We start from the raw sequence: 21212 nt of genomic DNA on the forward strand, positions 1-21212 counted from the left end.
TTTTTTTTTTTGTAGAGACAAGGTCCCACTGTGTTGCCCAGGCTGGTCTCAAACTTCTGGGCTCAAGTGATCCTCCTGCCTTGGCCTCCCAAAGTGCATAAGCCAGTGCACCAGCCTCAAAACATTTTTAAAGATGAAAACCTAATGCTCAGTTAAACTTTACTAAGATCTATGTGCTTCTAAATAGGTGTAAAGATGACTATTTTCTGGATGTTGTATTGGTGGGGAAGATGGAGAGATAGAAGAGCAAGTGTTTATTCTCAGGTTGTATTTTCCTTCTTTCCTTCTTTTTTTTTTTTTTTCTTGAGATAGAGTCTCATACTGTCGCCTGGACTGGAGTGCAGTGGCGTGATCTCGGCTCACTGCAACCTCCGCTTCCCAGGTTCAAGCAATTCTCCTGCCTCAGCTTCCCAAGCAGCTGGCTTTACAGGCGCCCGCCACCATGCCCGGCTAATTTTTTGTATTTTTAGTAGAGACAGGGTTTCACTATGTTGGCCAGGCTGGTCTCGAACTCTGACATCATAATTTGCCCGCCCTGACCTCCCAAAGTGGTGAGATTACAGGCATAAGCCACCGCACCCGGCCTCTGATTGTATTTTCAAAATATATCCAAATAATATTTTTAAAATGTATTTAGTGAGCACTAGATTCCAAAATAGCAAGAGCAATTTCAACCAAACATAATTCCTAGAGAGGAATCCTACAGTACCTCGTTTTGCCTTTTTTGTTCTCTAAGTCATGTCAGGATGGGAGCGTAACCAACCTGGCCCTGGCTCCTAGGACGAGCACGTGCCCTCTAACGTGTGCACAGAAGTAAACTGAAGGATAATAGGGTCAGTGGGATGAGGAGACCAAGTGACTAAAGCAGATCTGAGAATCTGAGCTGCAGAGGATTTGGAGGTGGGATGGAGGGATAAAACCTTAGTGGGAAGCAGTCAGACGATAGAGAAGATATAGGATAAACTCACGGAAGGTGTAAGCAGGTTCATGATTTTAAAATTAGCCTATTAAGAGGTTGCATTGGAGGTCTGTTTTCTTAGTGGGGGCAAAGTGGCAAGGGAAATTTCACTTGTGGATAGGGTGGAGAATGAAGGTATAAGGAAAGAAAGTTAAGAGAGAAAGAGGAAATACATATTAGGCAGTGTGAGGCAGAGAAAGAGAAGAGTGGGAGGAGGGGTCAGACTTTCCTTGGCTGGAGGCAAACTGACCAATGCATCAATGCATGTTGCTGCCCCTTTCCACCGCAGGGTTCATATGGTGAAACCTGGTTGGACTGAACCTTTGGGACAGCCTTGAAGTTAAAAAGAAATCCCAGACAGGTCGGCTGGAGGGTATAAATGTTTAAGGAAGGACAGTCAGCTGTAGAGATGGAGGGAGGGATAGAACTGACTGGAGACTGATTTATAAATGGTATGTTTCATGAGGCTTGAGTCTTTTTTAGCACTAATAGTTGGCATCAGCTTCACCTGTTGCCTCCTTGAGTCATGCCCTGGTAGCAGTGGATGGTGGGCCAACTGCCAAGTCATCCCCTAAGGACCGGTTACTTGGGAGTGAAGAAAGGTAGTTGATGGGCTCTGAGACAGCAAGGTACAAACTGGAATGGGGTGAAAAGAAACTGTCAAAATAAGTATGGGTTGATTTGCTCTAATATATCATAGTTATTATTAGATGCTGGGAGAGTAAAATGGAACAGAATGGAATAGAAGATGAAAAATGTGAACCTTTATCCATGTGAACCTTGACTCCATTTTAAATCTCCTAAATTCTGAGGAGCTTTGCAATTCCTCTTCTGGATATAAATCTGCCCTACGGTAGAGTTACAACCTTGGATCAGTAAATTAATTTGGCCTCCCTGAGCCTCTGTTTTCCCTGTAAATCAGGACTAACATAATCTACCTCACAGGATTATATTGAAAATTAAGAGAAAACTTACATAAATTATGTAGTGTGGTGGGGACATATGATAGGTACTGTGGCCTGTCCTTAGGAGGGATGAGGAATGGAACTATTTTTAAACTTGAAAGGTCAACTTTATATGCTGCCATATAGGTAACCCAGTGCAATTGGAGCTTGAATCAACAGGCCTGGGAGAAAGCTTACAGAGTGTGCCTTTGAAATCCCGATACCCAGTCATGATGATTTATGAGACCTTACCAGCCTGCATATGTGATGGCCCACTGAGTTGTTTACTTTAGTTTTAGCTCGGTTACCTAGCACTCTATGATAGCCTATTTTTTATTTACACTCTCACTAACTCCTTTATTATGATTTATTTGAAAGAATATGAAGAGAGCCCTAAAAAAGACTTTTATTGGAGTTGTGAGGGTCTCCTGTAGGTCTTCACTGTGTCTAAACATCGGTCTGTTGCTTGTACTTTGCTTTTATCTCACCCTGGATGACCTTCAAGGCTCTTCCAAATGATTTTTCTGATTCCCTGAAATACTGAAATTGTGATTAACAGAAGTTTCAAGTGTTAATCAATATCAAGATAGTAGTTGTCTCTTCCTGGGGAAACTGGAAACAAAAACCAAACATAGCCCCTGTAATCATTGCACAGATTAAAAATGACAATGCAGGTGAGAAACAGAAGAATGAATGAAAAAACCCTAAACCTGGTTATAGCCCCAGGATGAGGTCTTTGTCATGAGTCTGACGCTAGCCATAGTCAGCAAGAGAAGGAATTCCCTAGCAGTGTGGTTGTTACAAGGGAATGACTCATTTTGCAGGTGATTGCTCTTCTTCCATTTTCCACTTGCTGTCAGCCCTTTACAGAGGAGTCACACTTTGCTCTGTTTAATAGAAGTTTTTTTAATAGAATTTTATTTTCTTTAAAATAAAAATTCTAGAAGCACTTAGAAAGAGGTTTGTGAGATCAACTGGTTCACCTTCTTCATTCAGATGAAGTAACAAAGCACAGAAAAGTTAAGGTGACCCAGAACAAAAACAGTTCTGTATTACTTTTGTCAAGGTTTCTATCTTGTGGCAAATACAGACTTTCTGATGTTAAACATGTGATCCTGATTTGGGTCTTTATTGACATCATCACATTTTTTTTTTATTTTCTGAGATGGAGTCTTGCTCTGTCGCCCAGGCTAGAGTGCAGTGGCACAGTCTCGGCTCACTGCAATCTCCACCTCCTGGATTCAAGTGATTCTCCTGCCTCAGCCTCCTGAGTAGCCAGGATAACAGGCATGTGACCATGCCCAGATGGTTTTTGTGTTTTTAGCAGAGATGGGGTTTCACCATGTTGGCCATGCTGGTCTCAAACTCCTGGCCTCAAGTGATCTGCCCACCTCAGCTTTCCAAAGTGCTGGGATTACAGGTGTGAGTCACCACACCCAGCCAACATCATCACTTTTGGATGAAAGTTTAGTTTGGTGATGACTTTATAATTTGTATTTGATCCTTGTCCATTTTTCTGTAGATCTGGTACTAATTTCATGTGGAAAATAAATCATTAGGAGGTTTTCATTTTGTACGTTTTGGCTGCGCACAATCACAACTCAGTCTTTAGGTTTTCACTGAGGGATTTTTGTTTTAGCCCAATTATTATATGACATGTATCCACTCCAAAGGTTCTTATAGGTGAAATGAGATTTTTGTGTATCTGTATTCAAACACATAGATAGATAGCAAAACATATAGACATACCACTGAAAACACAGCCAGCCATGTAATGTAAGCCTGTTGTGTGTTAATGAATGATAGATAATACATTATGTTCCTGTCCTGTAGAGGAGTTCTGAGGAGTATTCAATACAGAGGACCAGAATGATTGATCCCAGAAAACGTGCTCCTTAAGCTGGATCTTGAACATTGAGGATTTATATAGGCATCTAATGAGGGAAGAGGTGGTATTCCAGGGGCTAGATAAGACAGGGTAGGATGGGATATTCATGTGGATTAGCTTTATTGTATGTTTGCTGGAGAGGAAGGTAGTGGGCATTCTGGAGGAGTGAGCCTCTCTGGAACAGAGAATGTGATTATAGGACCAGTGCAGGTGTGAGAATTGTAGATTGAGGCCATACTGCACACTGCCTTAAATGCCAGGTCAAGCCATTTGCACTTTGTCCTATAATTCATGAAGAACTCTTACATTTGACTATAAGGAAAATATTATGAAGAAACTAAAATAAAGTGACTTTAGAAGGATACATGTGGTGGTGTGCAGGATGGATTATATCAAGGGAAAATTGTACTGAAAGCAAGAAGAAACTGTTAGGGAATTATGTGTAAAAGTGATAAGGGCCTGAAATAGGATAGCGATGAAAAGAGAGAAATGGGTAAGAGAAAGATTGCACAGGGAAGGGTGAAAGCATACATAAGACTTGGCAGGGCCATAGCCAAAACAAAGCATGAAATTCAAAACCCAAATAATAGAAAGAATTATAGTTGGAAAATCATGAAGAGAAGCCAGTTGGGTATTAGGGGAGGACTGGATAATATGACAGTTAAGTTTTTAGACATGTAATTTAGGTAAGGCTATGTATCTAAGCGGAAATGCCCTATAAGCTTTCAGTTGTCAGGACTGGATTTCTGGTAAAAAAAAAAAACAAGCAAAAAAAGAAAGGCAGGATTTTACTTGGATGTTGTCTGCAAAGTTGATAGCTAAGACCTTAAGGCTCATCTGTGAAATGGGAGTGACAGTGCTCATTAAAGGTTATTATTAGAAATAAATGAAGTAATTCCAGGAGAGTACACAGGACTCTCCTTGACACACAGTAGACCCTCAATAAACATTAGGTTTTATTATTTGTTATTATGTGTTTTAGGGAACAACAATTTTGTGAATTATTAGAACCGTATTTGGGAAGCTATAAAAGCCATCTGCATGATGTGTTTTCTTAGTACCCCAAATGGAAGTTCATATGCTCCAATTCATATACATGCTTCCCTAGCTGTTAGGGGAAGGTAATAGCTCATGTTTAGCTGTTGATCACTGTTTGTAAGGCTTTTTGTGTTTTTTACATATATAGTTAAGGATCTTAATCCTTGAGCCATATTTTGTCCTCATTTGTTTGTGTCCAGCATCAAATTAAGTTTAAGGAATTTATAAAGAGCTTCTTTGGAAGAATGATATTAACTCAATGTATTAAAACAACATTCACCTAAAGTGTAATAGACTTACACAACATGGAAGAAATCCAGGAGAGGCAGACAGTTATTCATGAAGAATTGTAGTACTCCTGTCTGCCTGTTTGTACATTTGTCAGGTCAGTGCATTCTGAGAAAATTATGCCAATTTGAAATCTCCAAAAGCATTCTCAGCTGGTATCCGTGATTCTGATAGTTTACTTATGTTGATAGCATAAGCTGTTAGGAAGATATTGTAGAAATTTTAATGCAGTTGTTTTAATTAGATTGCTTTCCTTATAACAAGCTTTAGTGTTTCTGGTCATAATACAATTTATTAGCTCCTGAAACATGACACTGCTCGATCACCTACCTTAACTCTGATTCTCTCCATACAACCCAGTGACCTTAAGTAACATGCTGTATATTTCATTGCTAGTAAGAGAGGCAGGGCCAAGATTCGAACTCACATGAAGTCAACTAGAGAAGCCTGTGCTCTACACTATTTTACATTTCACAATTCTCATACACTACTAACCTGTCGCAAATGAAAAAGAAGTCTCATTATTGTACCACTTTTAACTGCACTTATTATTGCCTTCAGTAAAGTCTTCATTTCTGAAATGTCTCAGTATAACAGTACTTTCATAAAAATATTGCCAACTATGAATACTAGATTCTAATTTTGGTTATATTATGCGGCCTTGGATAAGGAAGTTTCATAGGCTTTCATATTCCAATCTATTGAACTATTCTAAAAACATTTTAAAATATTTTGATGGATGTAGTCTATTCTAATACGATGTCTTTCAAGTGTTTGAAAGTTACTACTTATTCAAAACTCAACTGTCTGGCAGCTTTTCTTATCCTGAACTCTGTGAAGAACTTGGGAAACAGAAGGTGAAATGTCTTTGAAGAGTAAAAAATTCAAAACTTCATGTATTTACATGTTCTGATCTTGTCTCATAGGACTCTTCTTTTTCCTTACATACCCTCCTTTAAATCTGTACCTCCCCCAGTCTTCTCCATCTCGCAAATGGCACCAATGTCTATCCTAGGCATTGATCATCCCAGAAGTCTAGGAGTTGATTTTTCTCATTTCCTCACTTCTGTTGTCCAATTATTCAAGTCTTGTCAGGTTTTCCTCAAGCACTTTTGCAAACTATCCTCTACAGAGACAGCTTTACAAAATATAAATCACATCCTATCATTCCCTGCTCAGAACCTTCTAATGGTATCCTCACACCCTCTGGAAGGCTCATACCCTCAGGACCCACGTGATGTTGCCTTTACCTGCCTCTACTCTCATTCTGTATACCTGTCCTCCCTCAGACTGGCTGTGTTACTCAGCCTTTGTTGAGAGTGCTGTGCCCCAAATTTGGTTGGCTTATTCTAGGCATTCAAGCCTCTTCTCAAATACCACCTTCTCAGCACAACTTTTCCTTACTACTTAATTTTGTAGTCCCCCATCAGTGTATCATATTACCCTCTCTTCCTTCATTGAGAGTGTCTGTAATTTTTTTGTCTGCTTGTTTATTGTCTTTTTGCCCCATAAGTCCAAGATTTACATGAACAGGGAACTTTTCTGTTTTGTTCATTACTATATCTCCTATGCTGGCACATACTATTTAATAAGTATTTGTTGAGTGCATGAGTTAATAACCATTCTAAAAAACTCTGAGTTTAAAGCCCTTTGCTTTCCATAAGAATTTTACTTGGAACCCTAGTATTTTTGTTTGTATTTGTTTGTTAATAAATGTCAAGAGTTCAGTAGTAAGATAGGTTTGGGAAATGCAAAGTATTTGTATATTATTCTTGTACATTGTACATTCTTGTAATGCAAGAATATGTATTACAGGTCCTGGCAGAGCCTTGAATATGCTAACATTTGACAGTGGGAGTCTTTGAGAACTATCACATGAAGCTGCTGTACTTTATAGCACATTCTAGGAAAAGGTGTTTTAGACAAAAACCTGTCATATTAGAATTGGGGTAAGGGGCACGATACTGACCATAAGGCAGCAGATTCCTATGGACTATATTAAAAAAAAAAAAAGAACAGACTCAGGGCTCAGGAAAAAAAAAAAAAAAAAAAAAAAAACAAGCTATGATATGAAACAGTGGCAAAAGGATTCAAAAAGAATACAGCAGTTGGGACTATCTAGTTTTGTGCAAACAGCTATACCTACTTTATTGGATTTTTGCATCTCCATCAGCTGACCTGCTACTTACAGCCTAGAATGAGCATACAAAAGATATTTGTTGGCTATTCGATGATGACTGACAAACAGTCCCCCAGGATCACCATGAAATAACTAAATTGAGTTTGATTTATTTAAAAATGACAGGTAACAAACTCCACCTGTCCCCTTAAGTTGATACAAATAAAAATAAAACAGAAAGGACAATATTTTAAATACTTTATGGAACTGTTTATTACAAAGAATTAAAATTTATAATTTTTAAAAGAATACTTTGACTATTATTTTATCACCTAAAGGCTTTTCTTATTATTTTATTTTTGGAGGCAGAGTCTCTGTCACCCCGGCTGGAGTGCAGTGGCACAATCTCAGCTCACTGCAAATTCTGCCTCCTGGGCTCAAGTAATTCTCCTGCCTCAGCCTCCCAAGTAGCTGGGATTACATGCGTGCACCACCATGCCCCACTAATTTTTTGTATTTTCAGTAGAGACAGGGTTTCGCCATATTGCCCAGGCTGATCTCAAACTCCTGAGCTCAGGCAATCTGCCTGCCTCGGCCTCCTAAAGTGCTAGGATTACAGGCGTGAGCCACCATGCCCTGCCAACCTAAGGGCTTTTCACAACTAGGAATTTACTGAATATTGTATTATTAAAGCTAATGTGGACCTTGGATAAATGTATGCCTATTTTCTGGGAAATAACGGTGGAGCTCTTTGAAAGGGTAAAAATGATGTTTTACCATACATAAGTTTGCTTGAGATTTTTGTTTTGCATTTATCTTTGGGTAAAGTTGTAAAGTTAAGTAAATCTGGAATTGAAATAATTTGATAACATCAGCTAGTATTTTTCAAAGTTAGATTTTTGAGGTATAATTTACATAAGAGTTACTCTTTTTAGAGGTATAGTTGAATGCATTTTCACAAATGTATACAATTGGATAACCACCACCATCATCTAGATATATATGTAATGTATAATTACAATATATGTGTAATATATAATATAGGATATTTATACCACCCAAAAAGTTTTCTGTTGCTTTTTGTAGTCATTCCCCAAACCCCACTCCCGGTACTGATTGTCCCTGTAGTTTCACCTTGCCAGAATGAATAATACGTTAAAGATATAACCTTTTGTGAATGGCTTCTTTCACTTATAATACTTTTGAGTTTTGAGTTGAATTATAAGTTTCACTTATAATACATTTTGTGTTATTGCATCTATTAGTAATTTTTTTCATTTTATTGCTTTTAGTATTTCAGTATGTCATTTTCCAGTATGTCATTTTATGAACACAATTCGTTTACCCATTTACCAGTTGACTGATACCTGAACTGTTTCCTGAACTGTTTCTGGGTTTCTGCTATTATATAGAGAGCTGCTATAAACATTTGCATATAGGTCTTTATATAGACATATGTTTTCATTTCTCATGGGTAGATACTTAGAAGTAGGATTACTGGGTCATATGGTCAATATACTTTTTAACTTTATAAGAAACTGTCAAACCTTTTTCCAAAGTTCCTATACCATTTTGCATTCTCACTAGCAACGTATGAGAATTTAATCTACTCTGCATCCAGACCAGCATTTTGTATTGTTTGTATTTTGTATTTTATACATTCTAGTAAGCATGTAGTGTGGCATCTCATTGTGGTTTTACTTTTTGTTTCTCTAATGTCTAATGACGGTTGTGGATCTTTTCACATGCTTATTGATCTTTTTGATTCTTATGAAGTGTTCGTTCAAACCTTTTGACCATCTTTTCACTGGGTTGTCCTCTTATTGTGTTGTAAAGATTTTTTAAAAAATAAATTCTGGATACAAGTCCTTTATTGGATATGCATTTTGTACATATTCCCTTCTCAGTCTGTGACTTGTTGTTCTGTTTTCTTAACAGTTTTATTCAAAGATAAATTTGATAAAGTCCAGTTTATCATTTTTTTCTTTTATGCTTCATGCTTTTGTGGTTTAAGAAATCTTTGCCTAACACAAGATCATAAATACTTTATACTGTGTTTTCTTCTAGAAGTTCTTTAGTTTTAGATTTTACATTTAGTTCTATCATTCATTTCAAGTAGATGTTAGTGTGGTGCAGGATAAACGTTGAAGTTTCTTGTTTTATGAGTGGATGCTCAATTGTTCAAGCATTATTTGTTGAAAGGAATATCATTTCTCTTTTATAGCTCAAATTTTATTACTTAAAATTATTTTAAGATCTACATATTAAAGTGATATGTGTAAAAGATTATATATTTCTAGAAGCATGCCTATTTACACTAGTTATTATTACTTTAGGAGACAGATATTCTCTTTCTTTAAATTGTTTCCACAAAGCGTACCACGAAGTACAGAGGGGACATTAGTAACTATTTTATGATGATTATGGTATTCATTTAGGCCAATTTAAGTGAATTGGAGATCCTAATTTTCTCTATAAGGAGAAAATGCTTTTTCATACAAGATTATTTTTATGGAGGCTTCATTTATGTGAAGTTTGTGCACCCATTTATTGCCATGATTATTCTTCAGTGGAACAAAAGTCTGTGATAGATATGCTGCTGTTGCTGCTGCTGGTTTTAGCTAAATTGACTAAATAGTTATAAACATACAAAACTCTATCTCTACCATATATGAATTCAAACTGTATCAACAATTATAGGATACTATGCTAACATTTAATAAGAGAGTTAGCCCATATAGAAGAGAAATATAAATACAGCTATCATATCAGTCTCATATTATTTCAGCTTCAAGGAACCTCTCAGCCAAAATGGTTTCCTTTCTCTATAAATGTTGCAGGTGTTTCCTATTTTAAATGAGACATTTTTGTAAAAAAATTAAGATTATTTAGAGAACGATTCTTAGCTTGTTCAGATGATTATTTGGTTTTAAAAAATCAACCTGGAGTTCCTCTTAATCTTATATCTCCACAACATTTATAAGAGATGTTTTCATTTACTGAAAGGTGATGGCTCTTGAGGAACAGTTGTTTCTTAAATCAAATGTAGAGCCATTATCACTAGAGGGCAGTAAATACAAACAGATTTAGTGGATTTACTTGCACTAAGGATGTTTTCAGGATACTAGCATTAATCAAAGAAAGTATAGTTTTTATAATATGAAAATACATGTAACATTCTGTTGTGTAAAATACTGGTTGTGAATCAATTCTAGATTATTGTCTGCCTCTAAAATATTTGTAAGGCATTTGAAAGCAAAAGGGAGGCTGAGAAACACTAGTTTTCTGTGGCTATTCTGTTTAATATTTGAAGTTTAATTTTGCCTCAGAATTCTTCAAGGGACACTTAAAAATTGGATTTGCATTTGTTCAGGCTGAGCAGTACTGGATATATGAGAGATATATAGATTCGCTTCTTGATTAATAATTACCAAAACTTAATTCTAAGATGAAAGGTGTAAAATAAATGTAGATTGATTATAGGATAAAATATTTTCCAATAATGTAAGTCCTACTGTAAACAGTGCTATTGCCCAGAAAACTCCTTATGTTGGAGAAGTCTAAGAGCTAATACACTTATTTTAAACAATATTTCTTAAATATTTCAAACACAATAATGTAATATATAGCTTAGACTTGATTATATTAACAGACCTATTATGTAAACTCTAGCTAAATATAAAACAATGCCGGAATTTAGCCAATTAGCTAAATATAAAACAATACCGGAAATAGTTTTTTTGGCAATTTAGAGTACTGTGAAACCAGACAGCCTGGGTTCAAATCCTGGCCCTGTTACTTACTACTGACTTTGTGACCTTGCACAAGCCACTTGACCTCTCTGAGCCTTAGCTTCCCCATAATTTAGTTTTCTTTTTCCCTATTCAAAAATCCATCTTCTTTCTCTTGATCTCTGTTATGAAGTCAATAATGACAGCATGTGTTAATGTATCAACAGTTCAACTCCATCAGCAGAATTTCAGATATCCTGAAATGTCCTGAAATGTTCAAAAAGATTGTTAATCACTTGGTTATCTGGTAAGGACTGAGAAAACAAGGAATAGCAGGGAAGTGGCCTCTGGAAATTCTGAGGGGTATTACTAGGAAAAGGCTGAGAAAGAACTAACTGAACATTATGAGAAATTATTTTTTTTCTTTTTTGAGACAAGGTCTTGCTCTGTCATCCAGGCTGGAGTGCAGTGGTGCAATCATAGCTCACTGCAGCCTGAAACTCCTGGCCTCAAGCCATCCTCCCACCTTAGCACCTCCCACCTCCCACCTCAGTAGTATCTGGAACTACAAGCATGTGCCACCACACCCGGCTAATTTTAAAATTTTTTTGTAGAGACGGTTTCTATATATTGCGCAGGCTGGTCTTGACCTCCTGGCCTCAAGGAATCCTCCTGCGTTGGCCTCCCAAAATGTTGGGATTACAGACATGAGTCACTTGACCAGGCCAAGAAACTATTTTTGCTATTTCAGCAAACACACTCGCATATATATATATAAAATCATTTGGGCATTTGAGAGCAGTGGATTACAGATAAGAAATCTGAGCTATTGCTGTAATGCTGCCCCTCAAGTTGTGTTGTCAGAAATTTTCTGGAGCTCAGTTCCTTGTCTGAATGTGTCATCATCATTACATCTGCAGGTGAGGACAGCTGTGTCTTGTTCACATAGTATTCCCAAACATAAGCATGTCTTACTGTATGGCAGGGCTGCCTGCCTGTGGGCACCTGCTTCCTCACCCGGTCCAGGGATCTGACCATAGTAATAGTAACCACGATTCTTTAATTCAAGGCACTGTAAAGTTAGCAAAAAGATCGAGGATAAACAAATCCACTCCTAGATTCATACTGTTTATCATAGAGTTTGCATCAGCCTAATTATATGATGAGCTGTCATATACATACCATTAAGAGCTAAGACTGGTTTGCATTTCAGTCCTGTCACCTGTGGAGCAAGTTATTGAATATTTAAGAAGGTCCATCTTTTCATGTTAAAATAGGAATAATATTTATCTGATTGGGATGTTGCCAAGATTAGAAATAAGGTATATAAAGTTCTTTGTGCATAGTAGGTGCCTAGTAAATGTTGTAACTTATTAAAGTTTCTTCATTAAATTTGGCAAAGCCAAGTATGAGTATAAGAATTGTATCTCTCTGGCCTTATTCAAAATTATCTTCTAAATCATCTAGATTCTGTCTGCAGATAGCAGCTACCATGGCAATGGGAAGGAGATTCTAGTCTCCTAGAAATGGAGATTAGGGAAAAATGAAATGAATTTTAGTTTGACTCAGAGGTTTTTGAAAAGATTTCTTATTCCCCAGAAATATGGAAACTTTCCTTGGTACTTTTTACTCAATATGATTAAATAGTCTCCCTTATTGCAGCAAATTAGGAACTTACAGTTGAATCCTTTCACATCTAGCACCTATTAGAGTGTCTGGCACATAATAGTTGCCAAATAGAAGTCTGTTGAATGAAGGGACCATCACTCACATTCAGCAGGGAGAAGAGGCTGTGGATGTTAGAGGGAAGGGAAACTGTATGTGTGTTTCTGCATAATGTTTTAAGACAAAGAGTATTACTCTACTATATGTAATCTGTTTTCAGTGTTTTTGATGATTTTGCTGAGGGTGAAAACCCACGTCCTTTCCTGTCGCCTGCAGTCAGGATAAAAATATTGATGTTTTGTTTCTGCATCAGCCAACAATCCTTTTGCGGCAATAGTACACTAACTACCTTGAGAAATACAGGGACACAATAAGATACCTTTCTGGCCTCAAAGATCCTCCACCCTGGATGAGGAGTCAAAGTTGAAGACAGTTGAAAAAAATAGAACAGTGATTCTTAACACTGGGGAACATTCAGGAAATTTCAGGGGACAGTGATTGGGGAGTACTCCTGGAGCTTGGTGGGCAGAGGCCAGGCAGGCTAGATGTCCTGGGATACATGGAACAGCCTTTCACCAGGGAGGTTTGCTGTGTGTCCCACACAACTTCCAAAAAGTCCCAGCAGCTATTCACATAGGTGAAAAACAAAATGCATTTATAATTCTCGGAGCCTAGAATCCAATTTTCCGTATAAATATTAAATATTTTACATGGTTTTAATCCACACCAAATTTTCTAGTAATGCAGCAGTAGTGTATATTGTGAAGATGACACTTTGTTACATTTGATACTTTTCAAAGAAGCATTCATCATTTCATGAAAAAAGATTCTTCTAACATAACAGCCCTGTATTCATTTTCATGCTACTGTTACTTTTGTGGTAATTCTCCACATAAAAGAAATCATAGCAAACCCTTAGATAGCACTTACTGTTCTAAGAGCCTTATGTATATGCACTAACTTAATCCTCACAACAACCCTGTAAGGTGGAAACTATTTTTCTCATTTTCCATATGAGTAAACTGAAGTATGGGAAATTTAAATAGCTTCCTCAAGGTCACACAGCTAATCAGTGATAGTAAGATCTAAGTTTTTGACTATATTTTACAATGTAGTTGTGTACAAGTGTTTATATTTTGTAGTATTTGATAGAAATTACTCGTTTCTTCTTTATTTCACTGATAAGCCATTATACTGATTTTTTTAAAAAAATCTATGTAGGGAATATTTAGCCTACAGGTATTGAGTACAGTATTATGTAGGAAGTGTATTTAGGAATTTCATTTCAGGAGAAATACTTGTTATAAAAAGTAGAAAGTAACTGAGTTTTAAGTTTGTCAAAGAATAAAATTGATGGATGTATGGATTTTTTTTTTTTTTTTTAAAGGAGAGGGAAGGCAGTGAACCTGACTGCAGAGTGTGATTTGCATTTAAATGACAAGGGGTATGACACTACCACCTATTCTTCAGGGAGCCTCACCAAGTATGCTTTGCCTAGGGGTCTTTGCTTTTGGCACTTGATTTTCCCTTCTCTACCCTACCTCTCACCCCCCCAATCCACATGACTTGTTCTCTTTCTTCAGATCTCCTGGTATATGTCATCTCATCAGAGGGGCTTTCCATGATCATCTTACAGCAACCTCTATCCGTAATCCTTATCCTTTCTTTCTCTCCATTGTGCTTATCGCCCCATGACGTATGATGTATTTATTAACTTAGTTGTGGAATATAAGCTGCAGATGAGAAAGCTTTCTTTTGTTTACTCTATGTCCCCAGCATCCAAGGCAGTGCCTGACATAGAGTGGTTAATAAATATTGAATGAAGGGGCAGATGTAGAATAGTTAGAATTTGTAAAAAGCCTGGAATATTTGGTCCTAAGATGTACTTTGAATGATTTAAATCTGACTGAGAAAACCAGTTTGAGGTTGGCAGAGTAGAAGAAGGAGGGTATTTTAGGCCGAGAATTTGGTAAGACAGAGATGGGATTGTCAGCTATATGGTGAAGATGGAGGAATACTAGTCTTTCAGGAACAGAGCAAATGTAATAGAGCAGCTGAACACAGGCTTGGTGTTGGGGATTAGGGTCAGATGTGGCAGTCTGGAATTTACAGAGGGATGTGATGAAGCAGGCATTACTAGCTTTGAAGTAAGAGGCTGTGGCTGGATTTGAGGAAAATTGATCTGGCAGTAGAGGTCAATATGAGACTAGAAGGGGAAAAGCCAGGGGCAAGAAGATGAGCTAAGAAGTAATTACAGCGTTTTGGCCCCGAGACATGGAGCACTGTGATGCAGTTGAAAGGAAATATAATATATATATATATTTTGAAAACAAATGATAAACCAGGGAATTTTTTAAAATATTGGTATAGTAATAGAATGATTATCATAATGATCATTGTCTTTACTGTCTGATACCTATTTATCTTTTACTTTGTACCACTTGTTGTTTCAAGTACTTTGCATATATTATCTCATGTAATCCTCATTGTATCTGTTCTGGTTATTTATTGCTATGTAAGAAATCACTTCAAACCTAATACTTTGAAATATGAATGTATTTTTATTCGTTTTCATGGCTTTCTGGGTTAACTGGTCTTGGCTAGACATTCTTGCTTGGCATTCCTCATGTGGTTGCAGCCCAATGGTTAGCTATCTGAAAGCTGAACTGGCTGGATGACTAAGATGGCTTCTCCCCCTCAGGTCTGGCTCTGGGCTGGGGTGGCTGGCATTACTGAAGACTGGCCAGGCATGTGTGCTCTTTCTTGTGCAAGCACTCTCTTGCACGCTGTCTCTTCACTGTCTATGAAGTTAACATGGACTTCTTATAGCATAGCCTCTCAGAGTAGTCAGACCTTTTTTTTAACCTAATGGCTTAGGGGTCCCAATAGCACATTCAAAGAAAGCAGGATGAGAGCTGCAAGATTTCTTATGACTTAGCCTCAGCAGTCATGCACCATCACTTGTTGGTTACACAGGCCAACTCAGATTCAATGTAGGACAGTGTGGCTCATTAAGAGTATCTTTGGAGCTAGCTGCCATGGTAATCCACTTTACAGATGAGAAAGCTGACACACTAAAAAGATGATTTGTCAGTGATTGTGCACAAAAGATTTAAACTTGCAATTCTTGTTCTTAGTACCAGAGTGAACCTAGGAAAATCATTTTTTTCTCTCTAGGTCTCAATTTTATGTGGCAATGAGGGAATTAGAGGGGGTGATATTAAAGTTACTTTCTATTCCTCTCAGCCTTTTAAATATTTGGATTGAGATTACGGGAGGAGTAAAGGTAAGGAACAAACCAAAAGAAACAGCTTTGGATAGGGCTTGCTAACAACGTTGAATGAAGGAGGAAATGCCATATAGGGGAACATGCCAGGTTACTCAAGAATTCAGCTAGATGGTTTATATGAAACACCTGACAGTGTCTGACTCACATGAAACACCTGTTGAATGGTAGGAAAGAGTCACAGATTCCATCTGAGATACTGGAAGAAATATGGGCTCACTGACTGAAATGGAAGTAATTATACTAAGAACTACTTTAAATAGAAAAATGTCTCACAGTTTTGAAAAAGTTTGTCGTGACTAGCAGGGCATTCGAGAGAAGAATCTTATATTTGGAAATATGGCACTAAAGTTCAAGTTAGAAGTGGTCATTGAAGAGTGTGGGCCTGAGACAGAGTCTCTGTGGAGATCTCAAGTTGGGATTCATAGAAGAAGGCAAAGGTCAGAGAAGTGGAAAGAAAACTAAAGAAGTTCAGGATCCTGGGAGTTGAGGGAGAGTAGTAGGAATGATCAAACATGTGGAACACTTCAGAGAAGTAAGGGAGACCAGAGAAAAGGAGGACCTTAGTATTCCTCTGGGGGTAGCTTTAGTGGAATGTTGGAACTTTAATACTTCCTTTTGTAGAGGAGTAAGAGTGATGGAAGTGAATACAACAGATGTTAACAGCAGCAGAGGACTGTAACAGCAAAGGAGCAGTAGAAACTCAGAGGGATAAAGTGTTACAGGAGTGCTTATCAGAGAGCATGCTCTCGAAGACAGACATGCCACATGTGGAAATAGTTAAATGCCAGGAAGACTGCAAAGTAACCATACCAGCAAGTTGAAGCACAGAGTAGTAAGCACAGACTTTGAGATGGAGAGGAGGTAGAATGCACAGAATTATATGCTAAAATAGACTGAAACCTAGTTTTTCCTCATTTCTCACCCTCAAGACCTCTTTAGTATTAAAGTTACAGGGTAATACTACACCAAACCAAATAGAAAATGCTGTTTTTCTAGAAAGAACTTTGATTTCTCATTTAACCCTCCTCATAAAATGTCTGATTACTCTTGAGCTCAATTCTGCATTCGTAAGAGCCACTCATTCCTTTCTTAACTTTGTGTAGAGTTATTAAAATGTTCTCTTCTGGCTGGGCACCGTGGCTCACACCTGTAATCCCGGCACTTTGGGAGGCCGAGGTGGGTGGATCCCCTGAGGTCAGGAGTTCGAGATCAGCTTAGCCAACATGGTGAAATCCCATCTCTGCTAAAAGTACAAAAATTAGCCAGGCGTGGTGTTGGGCGCCTGTAATCCCAGTTACTCAGGAGGCTGAGGCAGGAGAACTGCTTGAACCCGGGAGGCGGAGGTGACAGTGAGCTGAGATTGCGCCACTGCACTCCAGCCTGGGCGACAGCGAGACACTGTCTCTAAATAAATAAATAAAATATTCTCTTCTGATCAAAATACAGATCCAGAGTTCTATATACAAAACACTGCATTCCTTATGCATACACAGTGCACTAGCTTTCAGATTTTCCTCCCCCTAGAATTATAAGTGGTCCCCACCCCTAGATTTTGAAGGTTTAGAGCGCAGTCATACATAACAATAGAAACAAAAGGAGCTGAGAGCAGCCATGCCACACAGGTGAGGGAATGTGTCATTGCCATCTGTGAATTCTGGACATTAGCCGTATTGTTAAATCCCTATGCTTTTATGTTGGAAGAGGGGAGAACTACAGTTATTTCTACATCACCAGGGAGCCACTTGTTTTGGATTTGAGAGAGGGAAGCAATTAAAATGCTCGATTGCCATTTTTGAAGCAGTTTTTATTTGGAAGGAAGGGAAGCCAGAGGACATTAAAATTCATAGAAAATGCCCTCCAAAAGGATGGGCAATTTTTAAGAATGAACTACAAATTTTGAGGAGTTTTATGGTCATTATTCATCACTGTGAGAGGGAAGCCCCATTCATCTTTTCTCAGGGTGGCTTCAGAGCTGCAGGGATACCATTATTCAATGGCGTTTGTCGGGTGAGGAGAAAGCCTCCTCCCCAGAGGCTGGGCCTTGCCAACCAATCCCAAAGCAGCCTGCACTGAGGCCACACCCCCTCACCTTATAGGCTGAGAGCAGGAACGTGATTGGTGCAGAGTTGGGGTTTTATGGGAGGGGCTTCTTGTCACTCTTCCCGGCTTCCCTGCAGTTCCTTATTTGGTAGCTTTTGACAGGACTGGCCTTTCTTGCAACTAAGCATCTTGACATACATTATTCATTAAGCCCTGGAGCTCGGGAGAGAAAGATGCAGACCCTTAGATCTTTAGATATTCCTTTATCACACGTGGATTTTCTTTATTCAGAATAGTTGCTGAATTTTGTGCCATTCTGGAGTCTTACAAATGGCATGTATTCGATGGGAAGACAGCTGGATGGGATTTAATGCGAGGCTTTCTTATGTGTACTTAATTACCAAAAATCTTTAAAAACTCATACTCTGCGTGGCTTGTGGAGGTTGTTAAAGTAGCGAGATTTTGAAGCTAAATACATTTTAAAGCTTACTATATATATACATATATATTATATATATACACATATATTATATATATACACACATATAATCAATCAAAAATGCCTGAAGCAAACTATTTACTGTCAGTGTCTTGGGGCTACATAAAGGTAAGATTTATTTAGCTTTTGAAAACTTCTTACTCTGATTACATAACTGATAGTTTTAACAAATTACAGTAGAGTCTAAGCTTTCTAAGCAATTTTGTATTCTTTCCTTACACATGAATTAGGAAGAAATATGTGTTAATAGTGGTCAAGATTGTATAACTTTCATCAGTTGTAGTTTGCATGTTAAAATAGCTTTTTAGATATGCAGTAGTTCTTCTGTTTGTCCTGTGGTATATGTTTGAATTGTGCTTGAAAAATATACAGTAATTAAATACATTCATTGCAAATAAATTATTGGGCCAAATTACTTGTACTGATTTATGGATTCCAGTTAGTATGTTGCACATAAAGTTTATAAAATTAATTTGTGGCTGTTTCTAAAAATCTGTACTACTTTAACCTGAGGAGGAATACGTTTTTTTCACCTTTAGCTATAAAGCCCTAGGTGATATTAAAAATTGACATTATTTGACTATTTAAGTGATATTAAAGTGAAAACTTGATTATCTATTATACTTGCAAAACTGAACAGAGTTTTTTTTACACTGTTAGTTTTGTGAATCTCAAGAAATGAATAAGCAATTTAATAAGATGTATCTATGTTTGGCAGGCTTTTTGCATGTCCTGTGGTAACATTAGCATTGTGGTCCTGTCTCCACAATAGAAGGAGGTAGAAAAACCTTATTCAGTCCTAAATGAAGCATCACTTCACAGATTGAAGTTTATCCTTGGATATTTGAGCCAATCACAACACATTTTAAAAGATTCATTTTCTGTTACTCTGAGGATTTTTAGATTGGAGTGTTTGTCATTTGTTTTGTTTCTTTCTTTTTGAAGGACAAATTCCCCTTTGTTTTAGAGATTTACTTGAATTCTAAAAAGATTAGCAAACTTATTTCAGTATTGATTGTCCAAGCAGTCGTGATTCCTTACCTCCCTTTAAATCTGTGGATGATTCAGATTTTTAAAATGTTTTTTAAGTATATAGACTTCCATTATTTGAATTTTGTTAGCCATTCCTTGGCTAAAAATCTTCAGAAATACAGAAAAGTATAGAGAGTAATATAAGAAGCCCTCATTATCCCCCAGAATTTAGCTCCTAGCTTTTAGCCAGCTCACAATTGATGTATTTTTGAAGGGCTTCACATTTGTTCTATGATTATGAACCATTTGTACTATGAATATGAACAATACTGCCAAGAATCTAAATATAGAATTTTAGTACTTTTCTTTTTGAGGAAAATTTTTCCTGGACAGCTTTATGTTTAATACCGTACCTTTAAAAACATGTAAAAATGGCAAATATAGATATATTTGGTCTTAGGCATTTTGAAGGATTTATTTTTTGCAGTCAATGGAGTATTTGTTTAAATAACTTTGAATACTGATATCTGCCAAACTTGTAATGCATCACAGTGCAGCATATTCAAATGATTTTTAGCAGAACATTGTCAGGAAAAAATAAGCAAATTTTCTTACTATTGGACCCATACCACCTCCTTAAATATATATTGGGAGGATATATAATATACCCAGTAGCACATTGGCGTGATGTAGAAGTATAGGAGATTACATTTAAGAACATTTTAAGTTTGTTTTATTATTTTAGTTTGCTTCCTGAACAATCTTAAATACAGAATGTAAATTGAAGAATTGCAGTTCTGAAAAGCAAAATACAGTATTCAGATTCAACTGCATTTTTATTTTCCTTTATGCCTTAACTGCTGTACACATTCTGATGTATAATGAGAACAAAGGATTCGAAAGCATTCACTTAGAAATCCTCCCCTGTTTTCTCAGTTGCAACCCTAAATCTGTGTATTGTTTTCAGACTACTTAGGCCAAAAACATTTAGAAATTCATCAGTGGAAAATATTTAGAGGTCACTTAAAAAAATAAACTAAATGCTTAATTAAATGGTTCTGCATTTTGCAATCAGTTCTTTTCAAACAGCAGTTTAATGTTTTGTCCCTTCTAAGTTTATTAATTGAGAAATATGATGGGATTCCCAGCAGACTACATTGTATTAGCTTTAAATCAGTCCTTCCCCCTTTGGTAATTTTATGTAGTTATCTTAGTAGATATTATATAATTATTTTTAGATGAGAGATTTGTCACATTTCTAAATGTTTGTTGAATGATCTAGTGCATTTTTTAAGTACGTCTAGCTATGCACTCCAAAACCAATTTGTGAGATCAACTACCAGTTGAGAAAGCACTTATGGTAATTTTTGTGGTTATTCATTTAGCTTCGCTGGACTAAAAGTTTTATATGGATAGCAAAAAAGGAAAACAATGTTAATTCCTTTTAGAAGATACCCTTATGTTATAACTTAATGTACTCTTGAAAATTATCTTTAGGAAATTCCTTATACTGTCTCCCTAGGGAAGAGAGGTGATTGCTTCAAATATTGTCTTTTATAATTATGTTAAAATGAAATATTGACTTCCTTGGAGTCCCTTTAAGCCTTGGTAGGGAGGTGGGCATGTGATGGAGGATTTCTGCAATCCATGTTTTTGTGTTTTAAATAAAGGCTGGAAAGTAATCTGGGAATAATGTATATGATGCAGAAAGATAAAAATGGAACATGCAGTATGTCACTTATCTAGTCTGTACAATATTTAGATTCCTTTCACTGGCTTTT

General features: G+C 37.0%; 1 protein-coding gene across 8 annotated transcripts in view; it reads left to right on the forward strand.

Moving 5' to 3' along the window:
• The window catches only part of PDE4D (phosphodiesterase 4D, cAMP-specific), a 1579839-nt gene that overhangs the window by 1530726 nt on the left and 27901 nt on the right, over nt 1–21212 (forward strand). Inside the window, exon 1 of one of the 8 annotated variants that reach the window (XM_011942901.1) lies at nt 18096–18567. The exons of the other annotated variants lie outside the window; for them this stretch is intronic. Within the exon in view, the coding sequence (XP_011798291.1) occupies nt 18520–18567 (48 nt within the window). The 5' untranslated portion in view covers nt 18096–18519. Of the gene's footprint in view, nt 1–18095; nt 18568–21212 lie in introns of those variants that run through there. 8 annotated transcript variants of the gene reach the window in all.

Source organism: Colobus angolensis, unplaced genomic scaffold, assembly GCF_000951035.1.
Source record: "Colobus angolensis palliatus isolate OR3802 unplaced genomic scaffold, Cang.pa_1.0 Scaffold212, whole genome shotgun sequence".
Classification (NCBI taxonomy): Eukaryota; Metazoa; Chordata; class Mammalia; order Primates; family Cercopithecidae; genus Colobus; species Colobus angolensis.